Below are 21196 nucleotides of genomic sequence, written 5' to 3'. Positions count from 1 at the left end.
GAAGATATTGCTCAACTACAACTCCCAATATTCTCTGGTCATCTGACTTTCAAAGAGTTAGAGTAATTGAAGTGTGGTTTGATTTTCTGGGTCTGACGTATCTCACAACTTTTGTTGCTCTATTTCAGTGTAAAGTCACCAGTATCATCTCAAGCTACGTCAGATGTTTTGCATGATCTACATTTGAAGTCACAGTTCTGTGTTAAAGGGACACTATAGTCACCAGAATCATTACCTTCAGGCTTTTTGCTGTAAACACCGTCTTTTCAGAGAAAATGCAGTGTTTACATTAAAGCCTAGTGATATCTTCACTGGCCACTCCTTAGATGGCCTTTAGAGATCCTTCCTAGAATGCATCCAAACATTCAGTGTCTCCTCCCTCTGCATGCAGACACTCAGATTCATTGATTCAATTCATCTCTATGATGAGACGCTGATTGGCCAGGGCTGTGTTTGAATCATGCTGGCTTTGCCCCTGATCTGCCTCCTTGTAAGTCTCAGCTAATCCTATGGGTAAACATTGTGATTGGATCAGGCTACCACTTCTGCTGATGTCAGCAGACTGCTTGTTTTTTTGAGTCTAACAGTATGCAGAGTTACATCTTCTGGCTTGAATACAGTATGATTTTTACTATATTTATGGAGGCATGAGGGGCCCAGCGAGGCTAGATTGTGGTTTTAACACTATAGGGTCAGGAATACATGTTTGTGTTCCTGACCCTCTAGTGATCCTTTAATTATATTCTACTTTTCACCAATGAAAGTATTGGCTTTCTGTTGGAGGCTTTATAGAGATGTGTGTTTAATGGATTAGTTTTGGTTTTCTCTTGCAGCTAAGGAGTGTCAATCAAGATGCCAAATATTCATTACTAAAGTTAGGATTATGATTACACTAAAGCTAGGATAATCTGTTAATTCACATCTACCCCTCACAAGTTCTAATCACATTACTATTGCCTGAATTAAAAAAAATTGTGGATTTGAACTTGCAATAGCCTGTCTTTACACACTACTATATGTGTAATGTCTGGTTTGCATAATTTAATGACCAAGTTCATGTAGGCAATTTGCTGAGCAGCAAAACTAAATAGTTTTCCATTGTAAAAAATTGAGAGGCATTCACAAATCGCAGTGGACTCGTTTTGGCCACTTCTATTCCCAGTAATTGTTAAAAAAAAAAAAAAAAAAAAAGAACACACGCATAACATCTTACACTTCTGTTGCTTGGAAAGTACTGTGAATACCTCTTAACTCCCAAGTTCCATATGAAAAGGATTTACTTTTGCTGATTTGCAAAGTGCTTACAGGTTATGAATGTATTCATAAAAACAAAAAACATTTAGTGAACGCTAGTGTTCATCGTTTATGGTTTATGGTTTCACCCTCTCAGATAGCCGATGTGCTTGAATGAAGGGTTAGAGAACACGCAAAGGTTAAAGAGATGCTGTACACATGGCTCAAAACAAATAATTTTATTAAAAAAAAATAATAAAGGGGCAAACATAAAGCGCCGCCTTTGGCATGAACCAAGCATTTTAGAAAATGTGTTATTTCTGCCTCCAAGGAACTCCTAGTAAAACCTTTAGATTTTTATTTTTTTACGTAATGCCATTAGGAAGTGCATTGTTATGTCTTTATTACCATTCTCACTTTATTTTGGAAATTCCATGCAAACACTACAGATTCAAATCCATCATCTTCTATGAAAGACATAAGCAAAACACTGATACACATATTAGTTTCAGGAAGTAGAACACAACAGTTAAAATAATGGCTTTAATTTCAAAGTATACAGTACGGAAAATGTGCTTTTAATTAAATATACATCAAACCAGTGATGCTGGCAAAATAAAGGGAATTCATTCATTGACAGCTATACAAGTGTGGGTGTGACAAAACTCCCTTTAAAAGAATATATATGTTCACAGTGGTTTGTATAAACAGTATGCAAATGATAGTGACACGATCCTTGCCAACTCATGAGTACCCTCAAAGGTACTAAATAACAAGCATTCACAATTGAGTGGATTGTACAAAGGTATAGGTTATAATGGAGATTAAAAGGTCTGGAGTGTACAGTAACACTGGGTAAAGAGAAACCAATCTTCAAAGAAGCTAAAATGTGCTTTCAGATACAAAAGAACAGCTTGATGAAAAGCAGTGATTGCAGAAGCAAATACAACTCATTAAAACAAACAGAAAAAAGACAAACAATAGTAAGGAAAAATAAAAGCCACAGACATCTAGCTGGATGTAACTGACCGGTCGATACACATTACACAATTTAAAAAAGTGAGATTATATACTATAATACAAGTCCAAGTAGACCAGATGATACTCATTTCTTTGCTTGTTTTGTTATCATGCCTCTTGGGGGTGTTACAGGTCTGCTTGCATTGGGCTTCTTTTTCTCTGCAGGCTTTAAAATCTAAAAGAAATCAGAAAAAAATAAAAATAAAATAACTTAATGTCCAGCCACCAAAAAGAGAAACTAATAAGGAAGAAACTTGTTTGTAGAATACATTATGCATACCATGTACAAACACTGTCAGCTTGGGACTGGACAATCACAAAGCTTCTACAAGGTTACTATAGCACCACAAGTTTGTATTCAAGCTGAGCAATATAAAATTATACAGCTCTAAAACTGTACATTGTCGAACAATTTTGCTAGCACAATATATACAAGAAAGAGGAATCGGGCTTAGAGGAACAAAATGTGTATTCCTGATCGTGTTAACCATCTAGCCCCATTGCCCCTCCCCCCTCTAAATATAGTAAAATATTATTTATGCAAGTCTGCTGCTGGCTGTCTCTGATCTGCCTGCTTGGCTGATATCAGAAGTGTTCTGAGCCAATCACAGTGCTTTCCTATAGGAAAGCATTGTCTGAGACGGTCAAGGAGGTAGATCAGGGGCAGAGGCAGCACAAGTGAACAGCCCTGGTCAATCAGCATCTCTTCATAGAGATGCATTAGATCAATGCATCCTTATGAGGAAAGATCAGAGTCTACATGCAAAGGGTGGATACACTGAATGGCAGTGCTGCCCCATGAAGCACCTCTAGCAACCATAATAGGAGTGGACACTTTCCCTATGAAAATAGCGTGCTCACTGCAAAAAGCTTGAAGGGAATGAGTCTACTCACTAGAACAAATAAGCTGTAGTTCCGGTGACTATAGAATGCCTTTAAGACAAGAAAGTGGCATGACCGGTAACCCAAGTTCACATTAGTGTTTGCTAAAATAAAACACCAATCAATGATTTACAAAATCTTAAATTATTTCTCATTGGCGCCAACATATTCCACAGCCCTTTAAAGATTTAAAAATATGAAGGCAGGCCTGCTCAAATGAGCTTACAAGCTATGATAATTTAAAGTAGTTCATTTCGTGTATTGGATAGAGAATTTATGATTGTCACCATTTTTGTTTTAGCTTCCTAATTTAACCTGGAGTGAAAAATACCCTTCTCCAAAGAGTTTGTTATACAAGGGATTTTAATAACAGCAGCTGCTGTATCATCTCCCATAGAAGGCCTGTGAGTGATGTCAAGCCCAGAAATTTGACTAGTAAAGATTGATAAGAATTGACAGACAAGAATTAGGACAGATCGATAAGAATTAGATGGATATTTCTTGCAAAACATTTTAACACATACTGTTGCAGGTAGGACCATCTCCAAACCATAAGCCAACAAAATAAAATTCAGATGCAAAAATGGTACACAATTATAAATAGGATTCACAAGATGTGTTATTAATTTTACATACCTGGAAGGAACACATTAAGGTTTCATCTACGCTCATCATTGCTCCAGCATTGTCAAACTCCCCACAGTAATTTGGGGCAGAAAAGAGAGTTACCAACTGCCGTTTGGCAAAGAATTCATAGCCATCTTCAACTACCTGTAGGACAGAAAGAGGGAGGGGAATAATGGATCTTTATTTAGATCTATAATTTACACAAGTTATTGTAAGTCAAGTGCAAAACATGTTCTCAACCATTAGATTATAAAGCAGTTAAGTGACTAAACAGATTTGTATTTAAATTCAATGAAGAAAGCAAAGAACCGTCCTAAATCGCCTAAAATGAACCTGCAATGATTCAAAGTTCTTATGCGATTTCATATCCTTCGTAAACCAGATTACTCATAACTACCTCTAAAGCCGTTAAATATTTTTAGCACCTACAGCACTACTATTCAGGTTCCATTGGTGTTACTCTAATACAGACAGTCTGCTCCAGTCTACTTCCAGTCCATCCTCACATTACTGGCCCTGCTTGGAAACACCAAGCAGGGATCAATTGTCCCCTCATGCCAGTACACAAGCTTCACTGTCAACTGACGCCTGTCACTCCATTCCAATATTCTAGTAAAGCAAAATACATGCATGGCAAAGGAATAATCTCTGCTACAATGCATGCACTCTAAAATTGTTTTTATTATGTTAACATAAATTTGTATCATACATTTACTAGCAATTCTTCCAGCATTAAGCATAGAAGTTACATGGTCTTAAAAGTCTGTATGCAAGGATCAGCGAGTACATCACAGGGATGCCAACCATGAAATTTTGAGATATGTGCATCTCTGAAGTGTCTAACAATATTTTACATCTTCTATAATTGTTGGGACCTGCACTGTACTTATTACAACTGTTGAAAAAATATCCAAAAAAAATGTATATTTACAAAAAAAAAGTCTATGTACCATGACAAGTAAAACTTTAATGACCAATGACATTCCATCCACATTTTGAAAGAATGGGATTAACAAAATACAATTTTTAAAAAAAAAAAAACGTGTTAAGTGCATTCCAAGATTAAAAACTTTAAAATGTATTCTTTAACCCCTTAAGGACACATGACATGTGTGACATGTCATGATCCCCTTTTATTCCAGAAGTTTGGTCCTTAAGGGGTTAAACGCCATTCTTTAGGCCTACAAGCACATTCTCTCCCATCCCAAAAACAAATCTAGAAATTTCAACATATCACCACTACATAACAGTGCCAAGATAAAACTCAAATTTCCTTTTCTATAAAAAAGGGTAACATTTTACTTCCATTTCTTAAACACAATAGGGTCAGGAACACAAACATGTATTCCTGACCCTATAGTGTTAAAACCACCATCTAGCACCCCTGGGCCCCTCATACCACCCTAAATATAGTAAAATCTTACTTGTATTCAAGCCTGAAGCTGCTGGCTCCATCATGTCTGCCTCAGACAAGCAGTCTGCCAACATCAACAGAAGTGGTAGCCTGATCCAATCACAGTCCTTCGCCATAGGATTGGCTGAGACCGATAAGGAGGCAGTTCATGGGCAGAGCCAGCATGATTCAAACACAGCCCTGGACAATCAGCATCTCCTCATAGTTGAATTGAATCAATGAATCTCTATGAGGAAAGTTCAGTGTCTGTATGCAGAGGGAGGAGATACTGAATGTTTGGATGCATTTTAGCAGCCATGATCCAGGAAGAGTCTCTAAAGGCCATCTGAGGAGTGACCACTGAAGTTATCCCTGGGCTGTAATGTAAACACTGCATTTTCTCTGAAGAGACCGTGTTTACGGCAAAAAGCCTGAAGGTAATGATTCTACTCACCAGAACAAATTCAATAAGCTGTGGTTCTGGTGACTATAGTGTCCCTTTAACCCCTTAAGGACCAAACGTCTGGAATAAAAGGGAATCATGAAATGTCACATGTCCTTAAGGGGTTAAAGGACAACTTTACTTTCACTTAAACCAAGGAGATAAGGGTTGTGTGAACCTTTCTAGGACACTGGTATTTTACAGTAAATAAACAAGTGTGGGAAAGTAATTTTTACAGGGACAATAAGGGAAGATTAGACAGTTAAATATACTTTTGCAGAGACAGCAATAGTTAATGTACAAAGAATTGAAACAGACTGATTTGAGGTTAATAAGCTAAAGTTACGATGCTATTTTTAGCTGAAAATATGCTTAATTGTCCATTTAAGCACAAGGATTTATTATTATTCCACATTACCTGATGAGCACGGCAAATAAGATCCAAGTCATGTTTGTGGAGAAATTTTGCAACAACCTCAGCTCCAAATGTAAACGATACGCCCCTGTCATTTTCACCCCAGCCCAGAACATCTTTGTCAGGATCAGACCAGAGTAAGTCACATAAGAGACCCTGATCTGGAACATCAGTAGGACGCATAATTCGTCTGATCTGTTCCATTGACTGCAGGTCAGGAGATAAGCCTGTTGAATATAAATATTTTAGCAACTTTGCAGGTCAGTAATAAAGTAGTTTGACTGAACCACTATTAAACAGATAAAGCAAACCTCTTCTTTTGAATAACGAGTATACATGTTTACTTACCACCATGGCAGCAAAATATCTTCTCGTCCACTATGGCAGCAATTGGCAAACAATTGAAGCAGTCTGTGAAGGTTTTCCATAGTTTAATATTATATCTTCTTTTACCTGCACACAAAAATAGATGTAACTTCCATGAGAACTTTGAATTCTGTGCATATGTAGCTGACCTATTCCAAAGTTTAAGACTAAATGAAAAATCATGTTAAAGTTTCTAGAGCTTCTGTACTTGCACAGACAAATCTCAGTAGCAGACAGACACCTACCTCTCTAAAACTGATATCCCATAAACTATCCAGATAAATGTGTTTACAATTTGAAAGCCACATTACCAACTCACATGAACAAGGCTTAGGTTAAAGTCAGAGAGGTCAGTCCTCCTCGTGCAAGTTGGATGCATAGGATACTGAAAAGGAAGACAGGCAAAATTTCTTTTTGGCACATCTGCTTCAAGGAGACAAGCTTCTAACTGCAGAGATTTTATGAATTGTATCAGGATACGTTTCCTTGGGAAGGTAGATTATGGTACAGAGACGACTCTGTACTACAAGTTACTATGATACTTTTATCAAGTAAAAATGGGGAGAATGACCCCAAAAATAAATCAAATGTAAAAACACTTTATGAAAACACTCAATTGCACTAAAATTAAAGCCCAAACGCAATCACGAGATAAAGTGGGGACTAAATCATATGGGCAGATGATAAACTTAAAAGTCAATGCTGCTGTCAATTCCCACAGATGAGCAATAGCACTCTATGCAAGACATACAAATGCACAAAGATAGTATCGCTATGGAAGATGCTACAGACTCATGGAATCACCCATAGGCTTAGTTTTACTCTTTCACAAGCATGCAAGACAATGTTCAGTTGAGTACATCTATGCAAAGACCTCCAAAAGAGACTGTTAATTTGGATTAATGTAGTGGAAGAATTTGACGAGTTGATAAATTCCAGCTATTCAGATTTTTAAACACACTGTTCAGCATGTCACGGTCTTTAGATACCACATTAATCTAGGGAACTTTCTGTGCACTGCATTAACACACCCAATTTTGTATGTATATAAAAATAAAAAGTTCAGTATCAATGTTAATTTGTCAGATTATTTGCAACTGGATACAACAAAGCAACCTGAAGGTCTGTAGCAAATCAATCCAAAAGGGGTTAATTTGCCAAGAGGTTGATTTAATAATAGCAAGAGAAAATAAGAAAGTTTAAATGTTACATTTGGGAAGATCAAGCTGTGCTACTAAATATAAAACTCACCAGTTTAAGATTGCTTCCCAGCGTGAGTGGAGAATTGATAGTGATATAAGTAGTAATTTAATGCTTTAACCCTCAAATGAGAGACCACCAAGGAGAGGTACACTTGCTGCTTCTGTTCACTGGTTACAGAAGCAGCAGGAGTTTAAAGAATTGCATTCTATCGTTTTTTCCATATATAAAATATCTTAAATCTGTGTTGAGGGGGTTCCCAACATATACTGTCCCAAGTCATAATTTACAAAGCATGTCATTTACAGACTAGGAAAATTATAACAAAGTGCAGAGCAAAATGTTAAACAATTTTTAAAGATGTCTGCAGCTATAGCTGTGCAAAAGGAATCAGCCATCAATATATGTAATAAACAGATTGGGAGAGGCTTATTTAGCCAGCCTGTAGGCCTTTAATGTCTGTCCCAATACCGTAGTTTAATTTGTGTTTAAAGATTTCTCTTAAAACTTTATGGGAGCTTGGGTTACTACAACCCTTTTTGTACCCACAAAGGAGGCGCTCTAATAAAACTTATTAAAACCTTTCATTTCGCAGTATGATTAAATCTGTGTTTAATTAGCACTATGCTGCATCAAGTTTCCACCATTGAAAGTTAACCTTTCAAATGTTCTAATTTAGACAAAACTCTTAAAAGGGACACTATACAGGGAGTGCAGAATTATTAGGCAAATGAGTATTTTGACCACATCATCCTCTTTATGCATGTTGTCTTACTCCAAGCTGTATAGGCTCGAAAGCCTACTACCAATTAAGCATATTAGGTGATGTGCATCTCTGTAATGAGAAGGGTGTGGTCTAATGACATCAACACCCTATATCAGGTGTGCATAATTATTAGGCAACTTCCTTTCCTTTGGCAAAATGGGTCAAAAGAAGGACTTGACAGGCTCAGAAAAGTCAAAAATAGTGAGATATCTTGCAGAGGGATGCAGCACTCTTAAAATTGCAAAGCTTCTGAAGCGTGATCATCGAACAATCAAGCGTTTCATTCAAAATAGTCAACAGGGTCGCAAGAAGCGTGTGGAGAAACCAAGGCGCAAAATAACTGCCCATGAACTGAGAAAAGTCAAGCGTGCAGCTGCCAAGATGCCACTTGCCACCAGTTTGGCCATATTTCAGAGCTGCAACATCACTGGAGTGCCCAAAAGCACAAGGTGTGCAATACTCAGAGACATGGCCAAGGTAAGAAAGGCTGAAAGACGACCACCACTGAACAAGACACAAGCTGAAACGTCAAGACTGGGCCAAGAAATATCTCAAGACTGATTTTTCTAAGGTTTTATGGACTGATGAAATGAGAGTGAGTCTTGATGGGCCCGTGGCTGGATTGGTAAAGGGCAGAGAGCTCCAGTCCGACTCAGACGCCAGCAAGGTGGAGTACTGGTTTGGGCTGGTATCATCAAAGATGAGCTTGTGGGGCCTTTTTGGGTTGAGGATGAGTCAAGCTCAACTCCCAGTCCTACTGCCAGTTTCTGGAAGACACCTTCAAGCAGTGGTACAGGAAGAAGTCTGCATCCTTCAAGAAAAACATGATTTTCATGCAGGACAAATCTCCATCACACGCGTCCAAGTACGCCACAGCGTGGCTGGTAAGAAAGGGTATAAAAGAAGAAAATCTAATGACATGGCCTCCTTGTTCACCTGATCTGAACCCCATTGAGAACCTGTGGTCCATCATCAAATGTGAGATTTACAAGGAGGGAAAACAGTACACTTCTCTGAACAGTGTCTGGGAGGCTGTGGTTGCTGCTGAACAGATCAAAACACTGACACAGAATCCATGGATGGCAGGCTTTTGAGTGTCCTTGCAAAGAAAGGTGGCTATATTGCTCACTGATTTGTTTTTGAATGTCAGAAATGTATATTTGTGAATGTTGAGATGTTATATTGGTTTCACTGGTAAAAAATAATTGAAATGGGTATATATTTGTTTTTTGTTAAGTTGCCTAATAATTATGCACAGTAATAGTCACCTGCACACACAGATATCCCCCTAAAATAGCTATAACAAAACAAACTAAAAACCACTTCCAAAAATATTCAGCTTTGATATTAATGAGTTTTTTGGGTTCATTGAGAACATGGTTCAATAATAAAATTAATCCTCAAAAATACAACTTGCCTAATAATTCTGCACTCCCTGTAGTCACCTAAACAACTTTAGCTTAATTAAGCAGTTTTGGTGTAAAGAACATGCCCCTGCAGCCTCACTGCTCAATCCTCTGCCATTTAGGAGTTAAATCCCTTTGTTTATGAAACCTAGTCACACCTTCCTGTGTGTGACTTGCACAGCCTTCCATACACACTTCCTGTAAAGAGAGCCCTATTTAGGCTTTTATTGCAAGTTCTGTTTAATTAAGATTTTCTTATCCCCTGCTATGTTAATAACTTGCTAGACTCTGCAAGAGCCTCCTTTATGTGATTAAAGTTCAATTTAAAGATTGAGATACAATTATTTAAGGTAAATTACATCTGTTTGAAAGTGAAACCAGTTTTTTTTCATGCAGGCTCTGTCAATCATAGCCAGGGGAGGTGAGGCTAGGGCTGCATAAACAGAAAAAGTGATTTCACTCCTAAATGACAGTGAATTGAGCAGTGAAATTGCAGGGGAATGATCTATACACTAAAACTGCTTTATTTAGCTAAAGTAATTTAGGTGACTATAGTGTTCCTTTAAATATCAATTGACAGACCAAATGAAAAGTGGTCAGGTCTATCAAGACCATAGCCCATTTAACTAAAGCCACCTCTTTCAGTAATATACAGAACTAATACTTACATTCATCATAAAACCCATAGATTCTGTTAATGCTGGCACACTCATGATTGCCTCTAAGGAGGAAGAAGTTCTCTGGATATTTAATTTTGTATGCCAAGAGGAGACAGATTGTCTCTAAGGACTGCTTCCCTCTATCCACATAGTCACCAAGAAACAAGTAGTTACTTTCAGGTGGAAAACCGCCATATTCAAAAAGTCTTAGTAAATCATAGTATTGTCCATGAATATCACCTGGAGAGAAACATTTTAAAATTAGTTTCACATATGAAATCATGCAGAAGAAATGGTACAGTTAAGAAATTAGCATTTTTGGGAATGTAGTCTCAGAACCACAGAGGTCGGACTGCATAACAAACACTGGATACAATGCTTATATGAGAAGCATTCCTTTGCTTAGCATAGCTTTTGAGCAAGGAAAAGCACCCTCTAAAAAATTAGCTAGTTGCACCTTCGCTGCTGTCAAAGTGCCCGTTTCTCTTGAAAATCTGCACAATATAAAGGGGCCCTCATCCACTAGTTTGTGAGCTTGGTCTCATTACCTCCTTGTTCCTGTCATTTTAATAGTTTGTCTCACTTGCTGATAAATTTCCCCCCCCCCCCCAAAAAAAAAATTGAATACATTGTAAAGCACTATGGAATAAGTTTGAACTATATAAATGCAAATCATAAGGTTAACTAAAGTAATAGGTGTACAGAGTGAGCCTGTCAGTTGAGTCAATGTGAAATATGCTCCAAGATGAGCTCATATATACTCAAATATCTGCATTTAATGTTCTCAAGTAAGAGGTTATCTGCAAAGTCAATTTTGTACAAAGCACTTACCACATATTTTAAGAGGAGCTTCAAGCTCCAGCAAAATTGGCTGACTGAGGAAAATTTCTCGAGACTTCAGGCAAAGACCTCTAATTTCATTTTCTTGAAGTTGTACATTTTTTCCAGGTTTCGATCCTCTGACTGGAGGGAGCAAAAATTTAAAAAAAAAAAAAAAAAAAAAAAAAGAATTTGTCAATATAGTTCAGGTAAAGTTTAATCTTTGGATTATTTTCTTTTGAAGGACCACAATAAATTAGGAGTGCTTATTAATAACATTCAACGTTTTTTAACTTGTCGTCAGCATATTATGCAAAGACCCCTGATGGTGACCGCTCCTCAGGCATTGCACCGGGGTGCAGGAAGAGGTAGGTTTCACTTAACTGAACCTGTCCCCCACGGCTGCCGCTATCTTGATATTGTGTATACTCTATAGCATTTACATCTGCTCCAGGTAGGAGCTGCACTCTGACATGCTCGAGCAGACACTCATGTCCATGGAGGATGCCACAAGAGTCTCCACAGACCAAGGTTTCCCTTAGCTATCATTAGCGACGTGAAAGCTTGACAGCAGTAGCTTCTCCTTTGTCAAATGCAGGAAAGATATATGTTACCTAGTAGCTCCTACCTTGACTTATGAGCAATTTGTTTTGAGCTAAAGTTCAGCAGTCTCGAGTGTCCCTTTAAAAAGATACCCTTAACCCCTTAAGGACCAAACTTCTGGAATAAAAGGGAATCATGACATGTCACACATGTCGTGTGTCCTTAAGGGGTTAAAGGGACACTTTAGTCACCAGAACTACAGCTTATTGAATTTGTTCTGGTGAGTAGAATTACCTTCAGGCTTTTTGCTGTAAACACGGTCTTTTCAGAGAAAATGCAGTGTTTACATTATAGCCTAGGGATAACTTCAGTGGTCACTCCTCAGATGGCCTTTAGAGACTCTTCCTGGATCATGGCTGCTAAAATGCATCCAAACATTCAGTATCTCCTCCCTCTGCATACAGACACTGAACTTTCCTCATAGAGATTCATTGATTCAATTTAGCTCTATGATGAGATGCTGATTGGTCAGGGCTGTGTTTGACAAGGAGGCAGAGCCAGCATGATTCAGTCGCAGCCAATCCTATGGGGAAGCATTGTGATTGGATCAGGCTACCACTGCTGATGTCAGCAGGCAGTTGGCAGGTCTAAAGGAAATAGTGACAATGCAAGCAGCTCCAGACTTGAGAACAAGATTTCTATATTTATAGAGGCATGAGGGGACCAGGGGGGCTAGATGGGGTTTTTTAAACACTATAGGGTCAGGACTAAATGTTTGTGTTCCTGACCTTATAGTGCTCCTTTAAATAAAGGTGGAACAAAGTAGATTCTAGGTTTTGTTTTAGGGTTCGGATGATTGCTTCACCAACCATGGGCCTCTCACTACAACTGCTTTGCCAGTTTAACCAAGTGACTGACAGTCAGCAGTCAATGTAGTGCCAGCATGTCTTATTTAGGGCATTATAGCAGTTTGTTCAAATTACCCCACATATACTTAATGTAAGCGCAGACACTTTAGTATCACATAGTGTATATTGTTCCTTAATAGGGACACTAGTCACCAGAACAACTACAGCTTAATTGTACATTTATTTTTATTCTTCACTTATCCAGTTTTTCTAGTTTGTTGTGTAATGCAGAATTTACAAATCAATTTAATTTACAAATAGCAGTATAAGATAAACAAGTAAACTGTATTGCGATTGCTGCCTAAGGCAGACCGTCAATTTCAATGCATTCAAAGACTTGTTATAATTAATAGACCAAGAGTTCTACATGTAAGGAATAGAAGTAAATTTTGCAAGTGGTGATCATTCCCTTCCACCTCATGTACCTCTTTGTTTAAGGGACACTAGTCACCAGAACAACTACAGCTTAATGTAGTTCTGTGTGTATAGTATGTCCCTGCATGCATTTTAATGTAAACGCTGTCTTTTCAGAGAAAGTGCCAGCAGACCTTTGCTGGAGTAAAGGCAAGTTTGAACCCCTTAACGGTTACAGCATTCTACGCAGACCACACTTTAATGGGTTGTACAGCCCATAAATACACACCTCATCAAAATACACTTTGCATTAAAATATCTACCATAGCTATTGTATGTATGTATAAAATAAAAATAGAATAAAATTACACACTTTATTGAAACCATTTTTTTTTTAATTCTTTATTTTTGTTATGCAAAGAGGTTAACATACAAGCCTGCAGTGCCACAATAGCAGCAGGCATAACAAGGCATTCAGTGTGATAAAATTGAATTGCACATTTTTGCTAGGTAATCAGAATATTACTAGTCCTGCTATCAGGTATGTAAGGTTAAGTAGTAATACATGGCTACTAATTTTGCAGTGACTTTTTCAGAGTCACTGCAGAACGGGGGAATGATATCTTACTAACCACAAGATAATATATGAAAATATAGTAATATAATAATGGTGTGTTCAGGTTGTCTCAATTTCTGGTATGCCTGTAACCTGACCTATGGTTGTGGATAGCCATATATCGGGGTGAGTTGCGCTCTCTGGGCGGGCGTTTTTCTTACGTTTTCTCCCCATTGCACTTTGGAAGGCAGTGAGGAGATTTTGGGCTCTTTTCCGATATGGTCTATTAAAAAAAAAAAACAAAAAAAAAAAGCTTATTTTTTGGCGTTTGGAGCCAGAGCTATCCACATGAAGATACATAAAAAAGTTAAAAATTTTAAAATCAGTATTTCCGAAAGCATTGGAGGATGTGCATGCGCAGCAAATGTGCCAATCCGCATCTCCTCATGCATAAAATTATTTTTATGAGGAACATTGAGCGCCTCCATGCAGAGCTTGGAGACCCTGAACAGTGGTGCTGCCGCAGTGACCCAGGACTCTAGTGGTCACTAGACGAGTTACTAAGCAGCAATGTAAACCCTGCCTTTTCATTGAAAAGGTAAAACAAAAACAAAGTCACTATATGCTCTGAGGCACACAAGTCGTTGAAAAGGCAGTGTTTATACGGAAAAGCCTGCAGGGACATCAAGCTGTAGTGGTTCTGGTGACTATAGTGTCCTTTTAAGATTTGCATTTTCTCATTGAAAGTGACTGACTCCTAACCCTAAAATAGCATCACCAGGAACAAGTGCATAAACAACACTGTGCCAAAACTGTACATTTCCGCCTGGAGAAGCAGTAAAGATAGGGATGTCAGGAGTAAAATCATTGGAGGGTATCCAATCATGAATGTCTGACAGCGTCAGGGGACTCTGTACGTTTCTAGCTCAGACACATTTTCACAGTCACCGAGGTCACTTTCTAAGGCGCTGTCACCTCTGAATCAAATGCTAAAGCTATATAAGACTCAGCGGTTTTCAGACTGAACTTTAACTACAAAAACTTTTTTTTTTTAACTTGTAACCCTTTTATTAATTTTAGTTAAGCCCAACATTAGATTTCCCAATATTTTCCACACCCCAGCTAACTAAAGTCACCAATTTAAGAATACATGTAGCCTATATTCCTGCCCATTGATGAAGCAGTGATCAATGGGCAGGAAAGTTACATTTGGATTTAGAGGGCTAAGAGTTAATTTTTCAGATACAATTTAATCATAAGTACACAACGTAACTCAGATCTGAGGTGGAGGGAGGCAGATCACATATCGCAGCATTGATTGCAGGTTGCACTTGCTTCCACCCTATCCATTCCAAGCAGTCACTTTGCAGTGGCAAAAATTAGTTTTTTTTAAAGGATTTATTCAAATTGAAAAGCAGATTTAAAAAAAAAAAAAAAAAGTTTACTTTACACGTTTACTTTCAATCAAATGCGGTCAGACGGAATTAAACGCTTAAAAGAAGCAAAACCATATGGAGCAAACACGGTCTCAAATTCCTTTTCCAACAGTCAATATCCAGTTCTAAGTCTTTAGTGCTGAATAAAAGTAGTTAGCCATGACATAGGAATCTACCCATCACCTCTACAGCCAACTATAATAAACTTCAGAACTAAGATATTTCAAAGGAAGTCACACCAGTGAATTGGTAGAAGTCACTTAACCCATTAAGGACCGGCCTGTTTTTGCGATGTTGTACATTAAGGACTAGAGCAGTTTTGACACTTGTGGTGTTTGTGTTTAGCTGTAATTTTCCTCTCATTAATTTACGGTTCCCACACAAGTTATATATTGTTTTTTTCAGGACAAGGGCTTTCTTTACATACCATTATTTGTATCATGTCATATTTTATAAAAAAAAAAAAAAAAGGGTTTTTGGACTTTTACTTGAAAAATCTTTTACTTATCTGCAAAAGCTAGTGGAAAAAAAATGCTAAATAGGTTCAAAATTGTCTTGAGTTTAAAAACACCCAGTGTTTACATGCTTTGCTTTTTTTGCAAGTTATAGGCCTATAAATACAAGTAGGAAATTGCTGTTTCTTACACCAATAATGATATGTGAATAATTAGTAAATGAATACATCACAATTATTTTGGTTTGTAAAAGGCAAAAGCATTTGAATGTTTGTTTATTTTACACATTTCATTTTTTTCAATATTATTGACAGCACTTTAGTATAAAGGATTTACAGTATACAAGATATTTACTAGCATAGGCACATGTTTATAGAAACCTTTAGATATAAAGTTTTTTTCTTTAATATCTATGCACGTAGTTTAACATAGGGATTTCCTTACACTCCTTATATACACATACAAGTATATTGTGGCTATTCACACTATTGTGCACACTTCCTTTCAGTCCCGCCGGAAACCGGAACCTTAAATTAACGTTCCTGTACCGCGGTGCGCGCTGTGAAGCCGGCCCACGCTTCAGGACAGGTAAGTAATTATGGGATATCGGCGTATAACACGCACCCACGATTTTCCGGGGAAAAAAGTGCGTGTTACACGCCGATAAATACGGTAATTTATGTATTCCGCTTAAGGTTTTATTTATTTTTTTAAATATTTAAGTATATGTAAGCAATATGAAATTACGCAAGTTAAATATGCACAATTAACATTACACTCCAATTAGGTCTGATATGGCTGCTTTACTAATCTAAATAGGCAATCTCCATCTGCCAGCAATTTTTTTAAATTATAACTACCAATGAATAATCTTGAATTTAATAAAGCGTTACTGACTAGTGATTTAAATTAAATCCACCCTGTTGGCAATTAAACTTTAGGCCTGGCTAGCAGCATGGGACATTTTGATCCACAAAAAACATCACGTTATCAAGTCCTAATTAACACTTTTGCACTTAGTCATCTGTTACAAATATGAAAGCGCTCTACAAGTCTGCCATGAAGTCACACTCCCAATGTAATGACAAGCTTTCAGGCTACCAAACATTTAATATAGATCGTAGGGATTGACCGATCAGTCTGGCTGAAATTCTGTATTTTCAGCAACATTGGCCAAGATACAGATATTGCCAATAATGCGGACCGGGGGCCACCATCAGGGTCCTGGGGGGCCCAGCACACACTTTCCCAGCAGCTCCCCGGTCTAAATCTTGCAAGTCACGCAGCTGTCAGAGCTTTGCCACAGGTTACCACTGCAAAGCTCAGCGTGGCACACAGGCCGCGAGAGTTAGACAGGGGAGCTGAAGGTAAGTGTGTGCTGGGCCCCCTCTACATCCCACCTCCATGGCCAGGTAAGACGCAGGGAGGAAGGATAGATATTTAACATACCTGCACTCACTAATCAACTACTCTCAGTGCACCAAGTACACATTCTTGAAAACAAAATTCTGACTGGCATGTATATTTTGTGCATTTACCAAAAAAAAAAAATTAAAAAAATAAAAAGGTTCAGTTAACAGTAGATTTGTGTAGAATTTTATTTTTTTTTAAATGGTAAATTTATAGAATCGGCTCTAAAAAAAACCCCACAAAAAACAATATCTGTCAATCCCCAATAGATTGGTAACTCTCCCACCACATCCACTCTTTATTCAGGATTCCTGTTTATTTTGCACCTAGGGTTTGCTGCCCTGTTAACCTCATTATGGTCTATGCCACCATGCAGTGCAGGGTTTTAATGCCTAGTGGTGGAATAGACCCTGCACTGCAGTAAAAATACCAGCAGGGATAGATCCCTGCAGGCACCATTGAACCTCAAATATCTTTATATCTGTGGGATCACACTCAGTTGGGGCCAGAATTAGTGCTCTGTTTGTAGACCTTAAAGTGAGCACTGCAATCATGGATTTAAATCCACATTGTTTTAATGAAGTGTGAGCTTTGTTAAATCCCTGTTCAAATCAGGAAACACAGGTATCAATTGATAGCTGGGGCCTTTGAAGTGGCCCCAAATAGGTGAACTGCATTTCTTTCAATTGACAGATACCCATAGACAGCAGCATAGTGTGAGCATGTTAAAACCTTGCACACACCAGGAATCAAGATCCCTGGCACTTCCCTCTGTCAGGGGTGCAATTTAATGGTGCAAGACATTTTGATGAACTGCATTTAGTGCTGAAAGTCAGCACTGTATATAGCCCTTTACATCTATAGAGAACACTCCAGTTGAGTTCAGCCACTGTGATTCGGCGAGTGGGACTTCAGGGTCTGAACAAACAATTGAGGATCTCCCTCCATGCCCCAATGGCATTTATCAATGCTGGGCTTTTTTGTCAGATGCCCAGCACGGATCGCAATGCATTGGGCATGCAATATTCAATGTTCTATAAAGCGGTCATACTGAAAATAGCCAGTAGATGGCAACAAAACTACTGCTTTAGTTTAAAATTCCATTTGGCAATATCAGTACTAATTAGGTTTAGAATAAATATTAGGTCTAGTATTTGAATAAGTTTATATTTAAAATGGGTTTACAATTAATTTTAGGTTCGGGATTAGGTTTCAGATTAGGGTTAGTCAGCAAGGGAATCCCTCTGGTGAAATCATGATTTCAGCGGAAGGAATCCTAAAACTATTTATATAGGGTTATGGAATGAGATTAAATTTAAGGTTAAAGATTTCGGTTCGGTTTATTAAGAGATTTACGGTTAAGGATTTTGTTTAGAAGTAGGGCTTGGTTTAAGATTAAAGGGACACTATAGTCACCAGAACTACAGCTTAATGTAGTTCTGGTGAGTAGAATAGTAACCTTCAGGCATTTTCATGTAAATACTGCCCCTAGGGATACCTCCAAGTGGCCACTTCTCAGATGGCCACTGGAGGGGCTTCCTGGCTCAGGGCTGCACAGTATGCAGCCCTGCCGTTCAGCTTCCCCACGTTCTGCATGGAGACGCTGAATTTTCCAAGGTCCTGATTGGCCTAAACAGCATTTGGCCCTGCTCCATGCCGATTTTAGCCAATCCAATACTTTGAATAAAAATTGGCCATTTTGATGAGATCACAAAGGGGCAGAGCCAGCACGGCACTGGAAATAATAAGGAGAGTTTTAAACTTTTATACAAGTTTGTGTTCCTATAGTGATCCTTTAAAGGAATTAGACTAGGATTAAAATTAAGGTTATATGTTATATAAGCTCCAAAACACGGAATAGACCCTTGAAATTAAAATTAATGAAAATTTATATTGTAAAAACTGAGTCAGATCTCTTATATGACACTAACTTTTCAAAATGGTGCCAAAGGCATACATTGGTGGTATTGCTTTGTTCAGAAGATAGGTATTAAACTTACAAGTCAAACAAGAATGTTTTTAAATTTGGTATAACGTTGATATTTTATGCCTTTATTTTTGTGACCTAGAACTGCCAAAAATATGAAATCCTAGATATGGGGTACACACACGTTTTATGACAAGTGAGAAATTATAGGTCACATCAAGTGAAAAACAAGTTCAAGACAAAGTTTGGTCTTAAGTGGTTAAGCAACAGAGATTATTGGAATGGTTTATCTTTAAAGAACACATCCAGAAGAGGTAGACTTTATACACAAAGTCAAGGTCCATACAAATATAAATCTTGTCACTTCAGACCTGAACACAACATTAATCCAATGACCGATACACAAAAATAAAACCAGTAAAAGCCCAGATAAACTTGCATATAATTCTGCAGCCACTACTGCTTCCTTACACCCCAGTATAAAAAAAATAAAAAATTTTATATATATTTTAAGCTCACATGTCAATTAACCAAATGTCAGTCAGCGAACCTATAAGACAGGGCTAGAAATATATTTGAGATGATAGCATGAGAAGAAAAATTAAATCGTATAACCATGATATGTTTTCACCTTAAAATGTTAGCTCAGTAACAAATGTAAATGTCTGCATGGCAGACGAATACTGCATGCACACAAACTACTTCACATTTGATCAGATATTTTTTTCTTTCTATTGTATAGTTCTGTCAATCAGAATGGGTAAAACAAAACTCACGTTATAGAATTAAAGATCGACTACACTTATAACTTCCAATATACCAAAATAGCCAAAACACAATAGGTCATACAAAAACCAATACATCAACAGATTACATTCAGGATTTTGGGAGCAAAACCTGTTGCGTTAAAAAAAAAAATGTAAAAAAAAAAAAAAAATGTATATACAGATATATTTTCTCTCTTTTCGGATTTCTTTTGCAACTGATGGAATTGCCTAGGTTCACAGTCTATGGCATGAACTACAAATATATTCACATACTCACGTCTAGTTACATTTACATTGTCTGTTAGTTCACCCCTTGTACAGCGCTGCAGAATTTGTTGGTGGAATTCGAACAGTGCACTTACAGGACTCAAAAATAGTCGTTTAATGTGGCAAAAAACAAAAAAATACACCAAAAAATAAAAAAAAATTACATTGGTATCATAATCGACATTTCGACCCTCAGCGGGTCTTTCAGCATATAAAGCTTTTTTTCTACATAAGCAAGGAGAGTGCCGAGTATATTCAAAGTATACGCACTTACAAACACACAACACCCATAATAAAATCCCAATATGATGCAGGTAGTATTTTGAGGAGTGACACAAATCCTCTCAAACCCCCAATGTGAAATCAAAGTGTGACCATTACATAATGTTTACAGCCCCCCTGGATCCGTGATGAAGTTTTCCTGGGGACAGAGCACGTAAAATGGTCCGAAACGTTGTCATAATACAGGTAATGATTGGTTCTCTATACACTCACACTATAGATATACACACAGCAACGCAACGCAATGCAGAGCGTCCCGTCGCCCCCACCCCCGTGCTGGGAGTGGCTGGCTGAGAGTGATGAGACACGCAGCCCCCAGCGGTCAGCCATAGCGGACACAAAGCACCTCCCGGCCTGGATCCCACCTAGCCCCCACCATGCCCACAGCAGCCCGTGGCCGTGTCACGGCCGCAGACAGGGCCGCACAGAGCTCACCTTCTAGCAGCCGCTGGATGATGCTGTCGATGTTTAGCTTATCAACGTCTGCCATGGCCCCGAGCTAGGACGGCGTCTGACCAGGAACAAGAGGGGGGAAAACAAACAAAATGCCGCAGGTAATAAACGGAGAGCGGAAGGAAAGGGGACGCCGCAGCCCTAACCAAACCCGTAACCCTCTTCCGTTACAGGCTGCTAGAACCGAACAAAATGGCGCCGCCTCCTCCTCCTCTCTGCCGGCCCGCGTATGGATCCTCCTACTCGAAGAGGAACTATTTAATGCTATCACGCAACGACGCACAGGGGCAAAGGACGGCTCACGTAGGATGTCATTCCGCCGACTGGTTGTGAACTCAGCGAGTCTGGGCGCACTGGTACTACTTCTTCATTCTCTGTAACCTATTCACTAAACAGCGGACTGCAGGGGATTTAAACCGAACTGCAAACATAGACAGACTGTGACTATTAATAAGATGGAGAATCTTTATTCAGAGCATTTCACCAGTACTGTACATTACAATACAATGAAATGCATTCACTAACAGGGATATTCACTAAACGCAGGGGTAGGCAACCTTCGGCTCTACAGATGTTTTGGACTACATCTCCCATAATGCTTTTACAGCCA

The 21196-nt window shown here is 38.3% G+C and overlaps 1 protein-coding gene across 1 annotated transcript; it reads right to left on the bottom strand.

Moving 5' to 3' along the window:
* Positions 1–1762: 1762 nt before the first annotated feature.
* On the bottom strand, positions 1763–20836 carry PPP1CC (protein phosphatase 1 catalytic subunit gamma). The gene is made up of 7 exons (XM_063454256.1): positions 20569–20836; positions 11241–11372; positions 10419–10649; positions 6361–6465; positions 6016–6239; positions 3772–3906; positions 1763–2428 (listed from the first exon to the last, which is right to left on the bottom strand). The coding sequence occupies exons 1-7, from the start codon at positions 20621–20623 to the stop codon at positions 2339–2341; spliced, it is 972 nt and encodes a 323-aa protein (XP_063310326.1). The 5' UTR covers positions 20624–20836; the 3' UTR covers positions 1763–2338.
* Between the last annotated feature and the right edge of the window lie 360 nt (positions 20837–21196).

This window comes from Pelobates fuscus, chromosome 5 (genome assembly GCF_036172605.1).
Source record: "Pelobates fuscus isolate aPelFus1 chromosome 5, aPelFus1.pri, whole genome shotgun sequence".
Taxonomy (NCBI): domain Eukaryota; kingdom Metazoa; phylum Chordata; class Amphibia; order Anura; family Pelobatidae; genus Pelobates; species Pelobates fuscus.
This window is presented reverse-complemented; position numbering and strand designations above follow the sequence as displayed.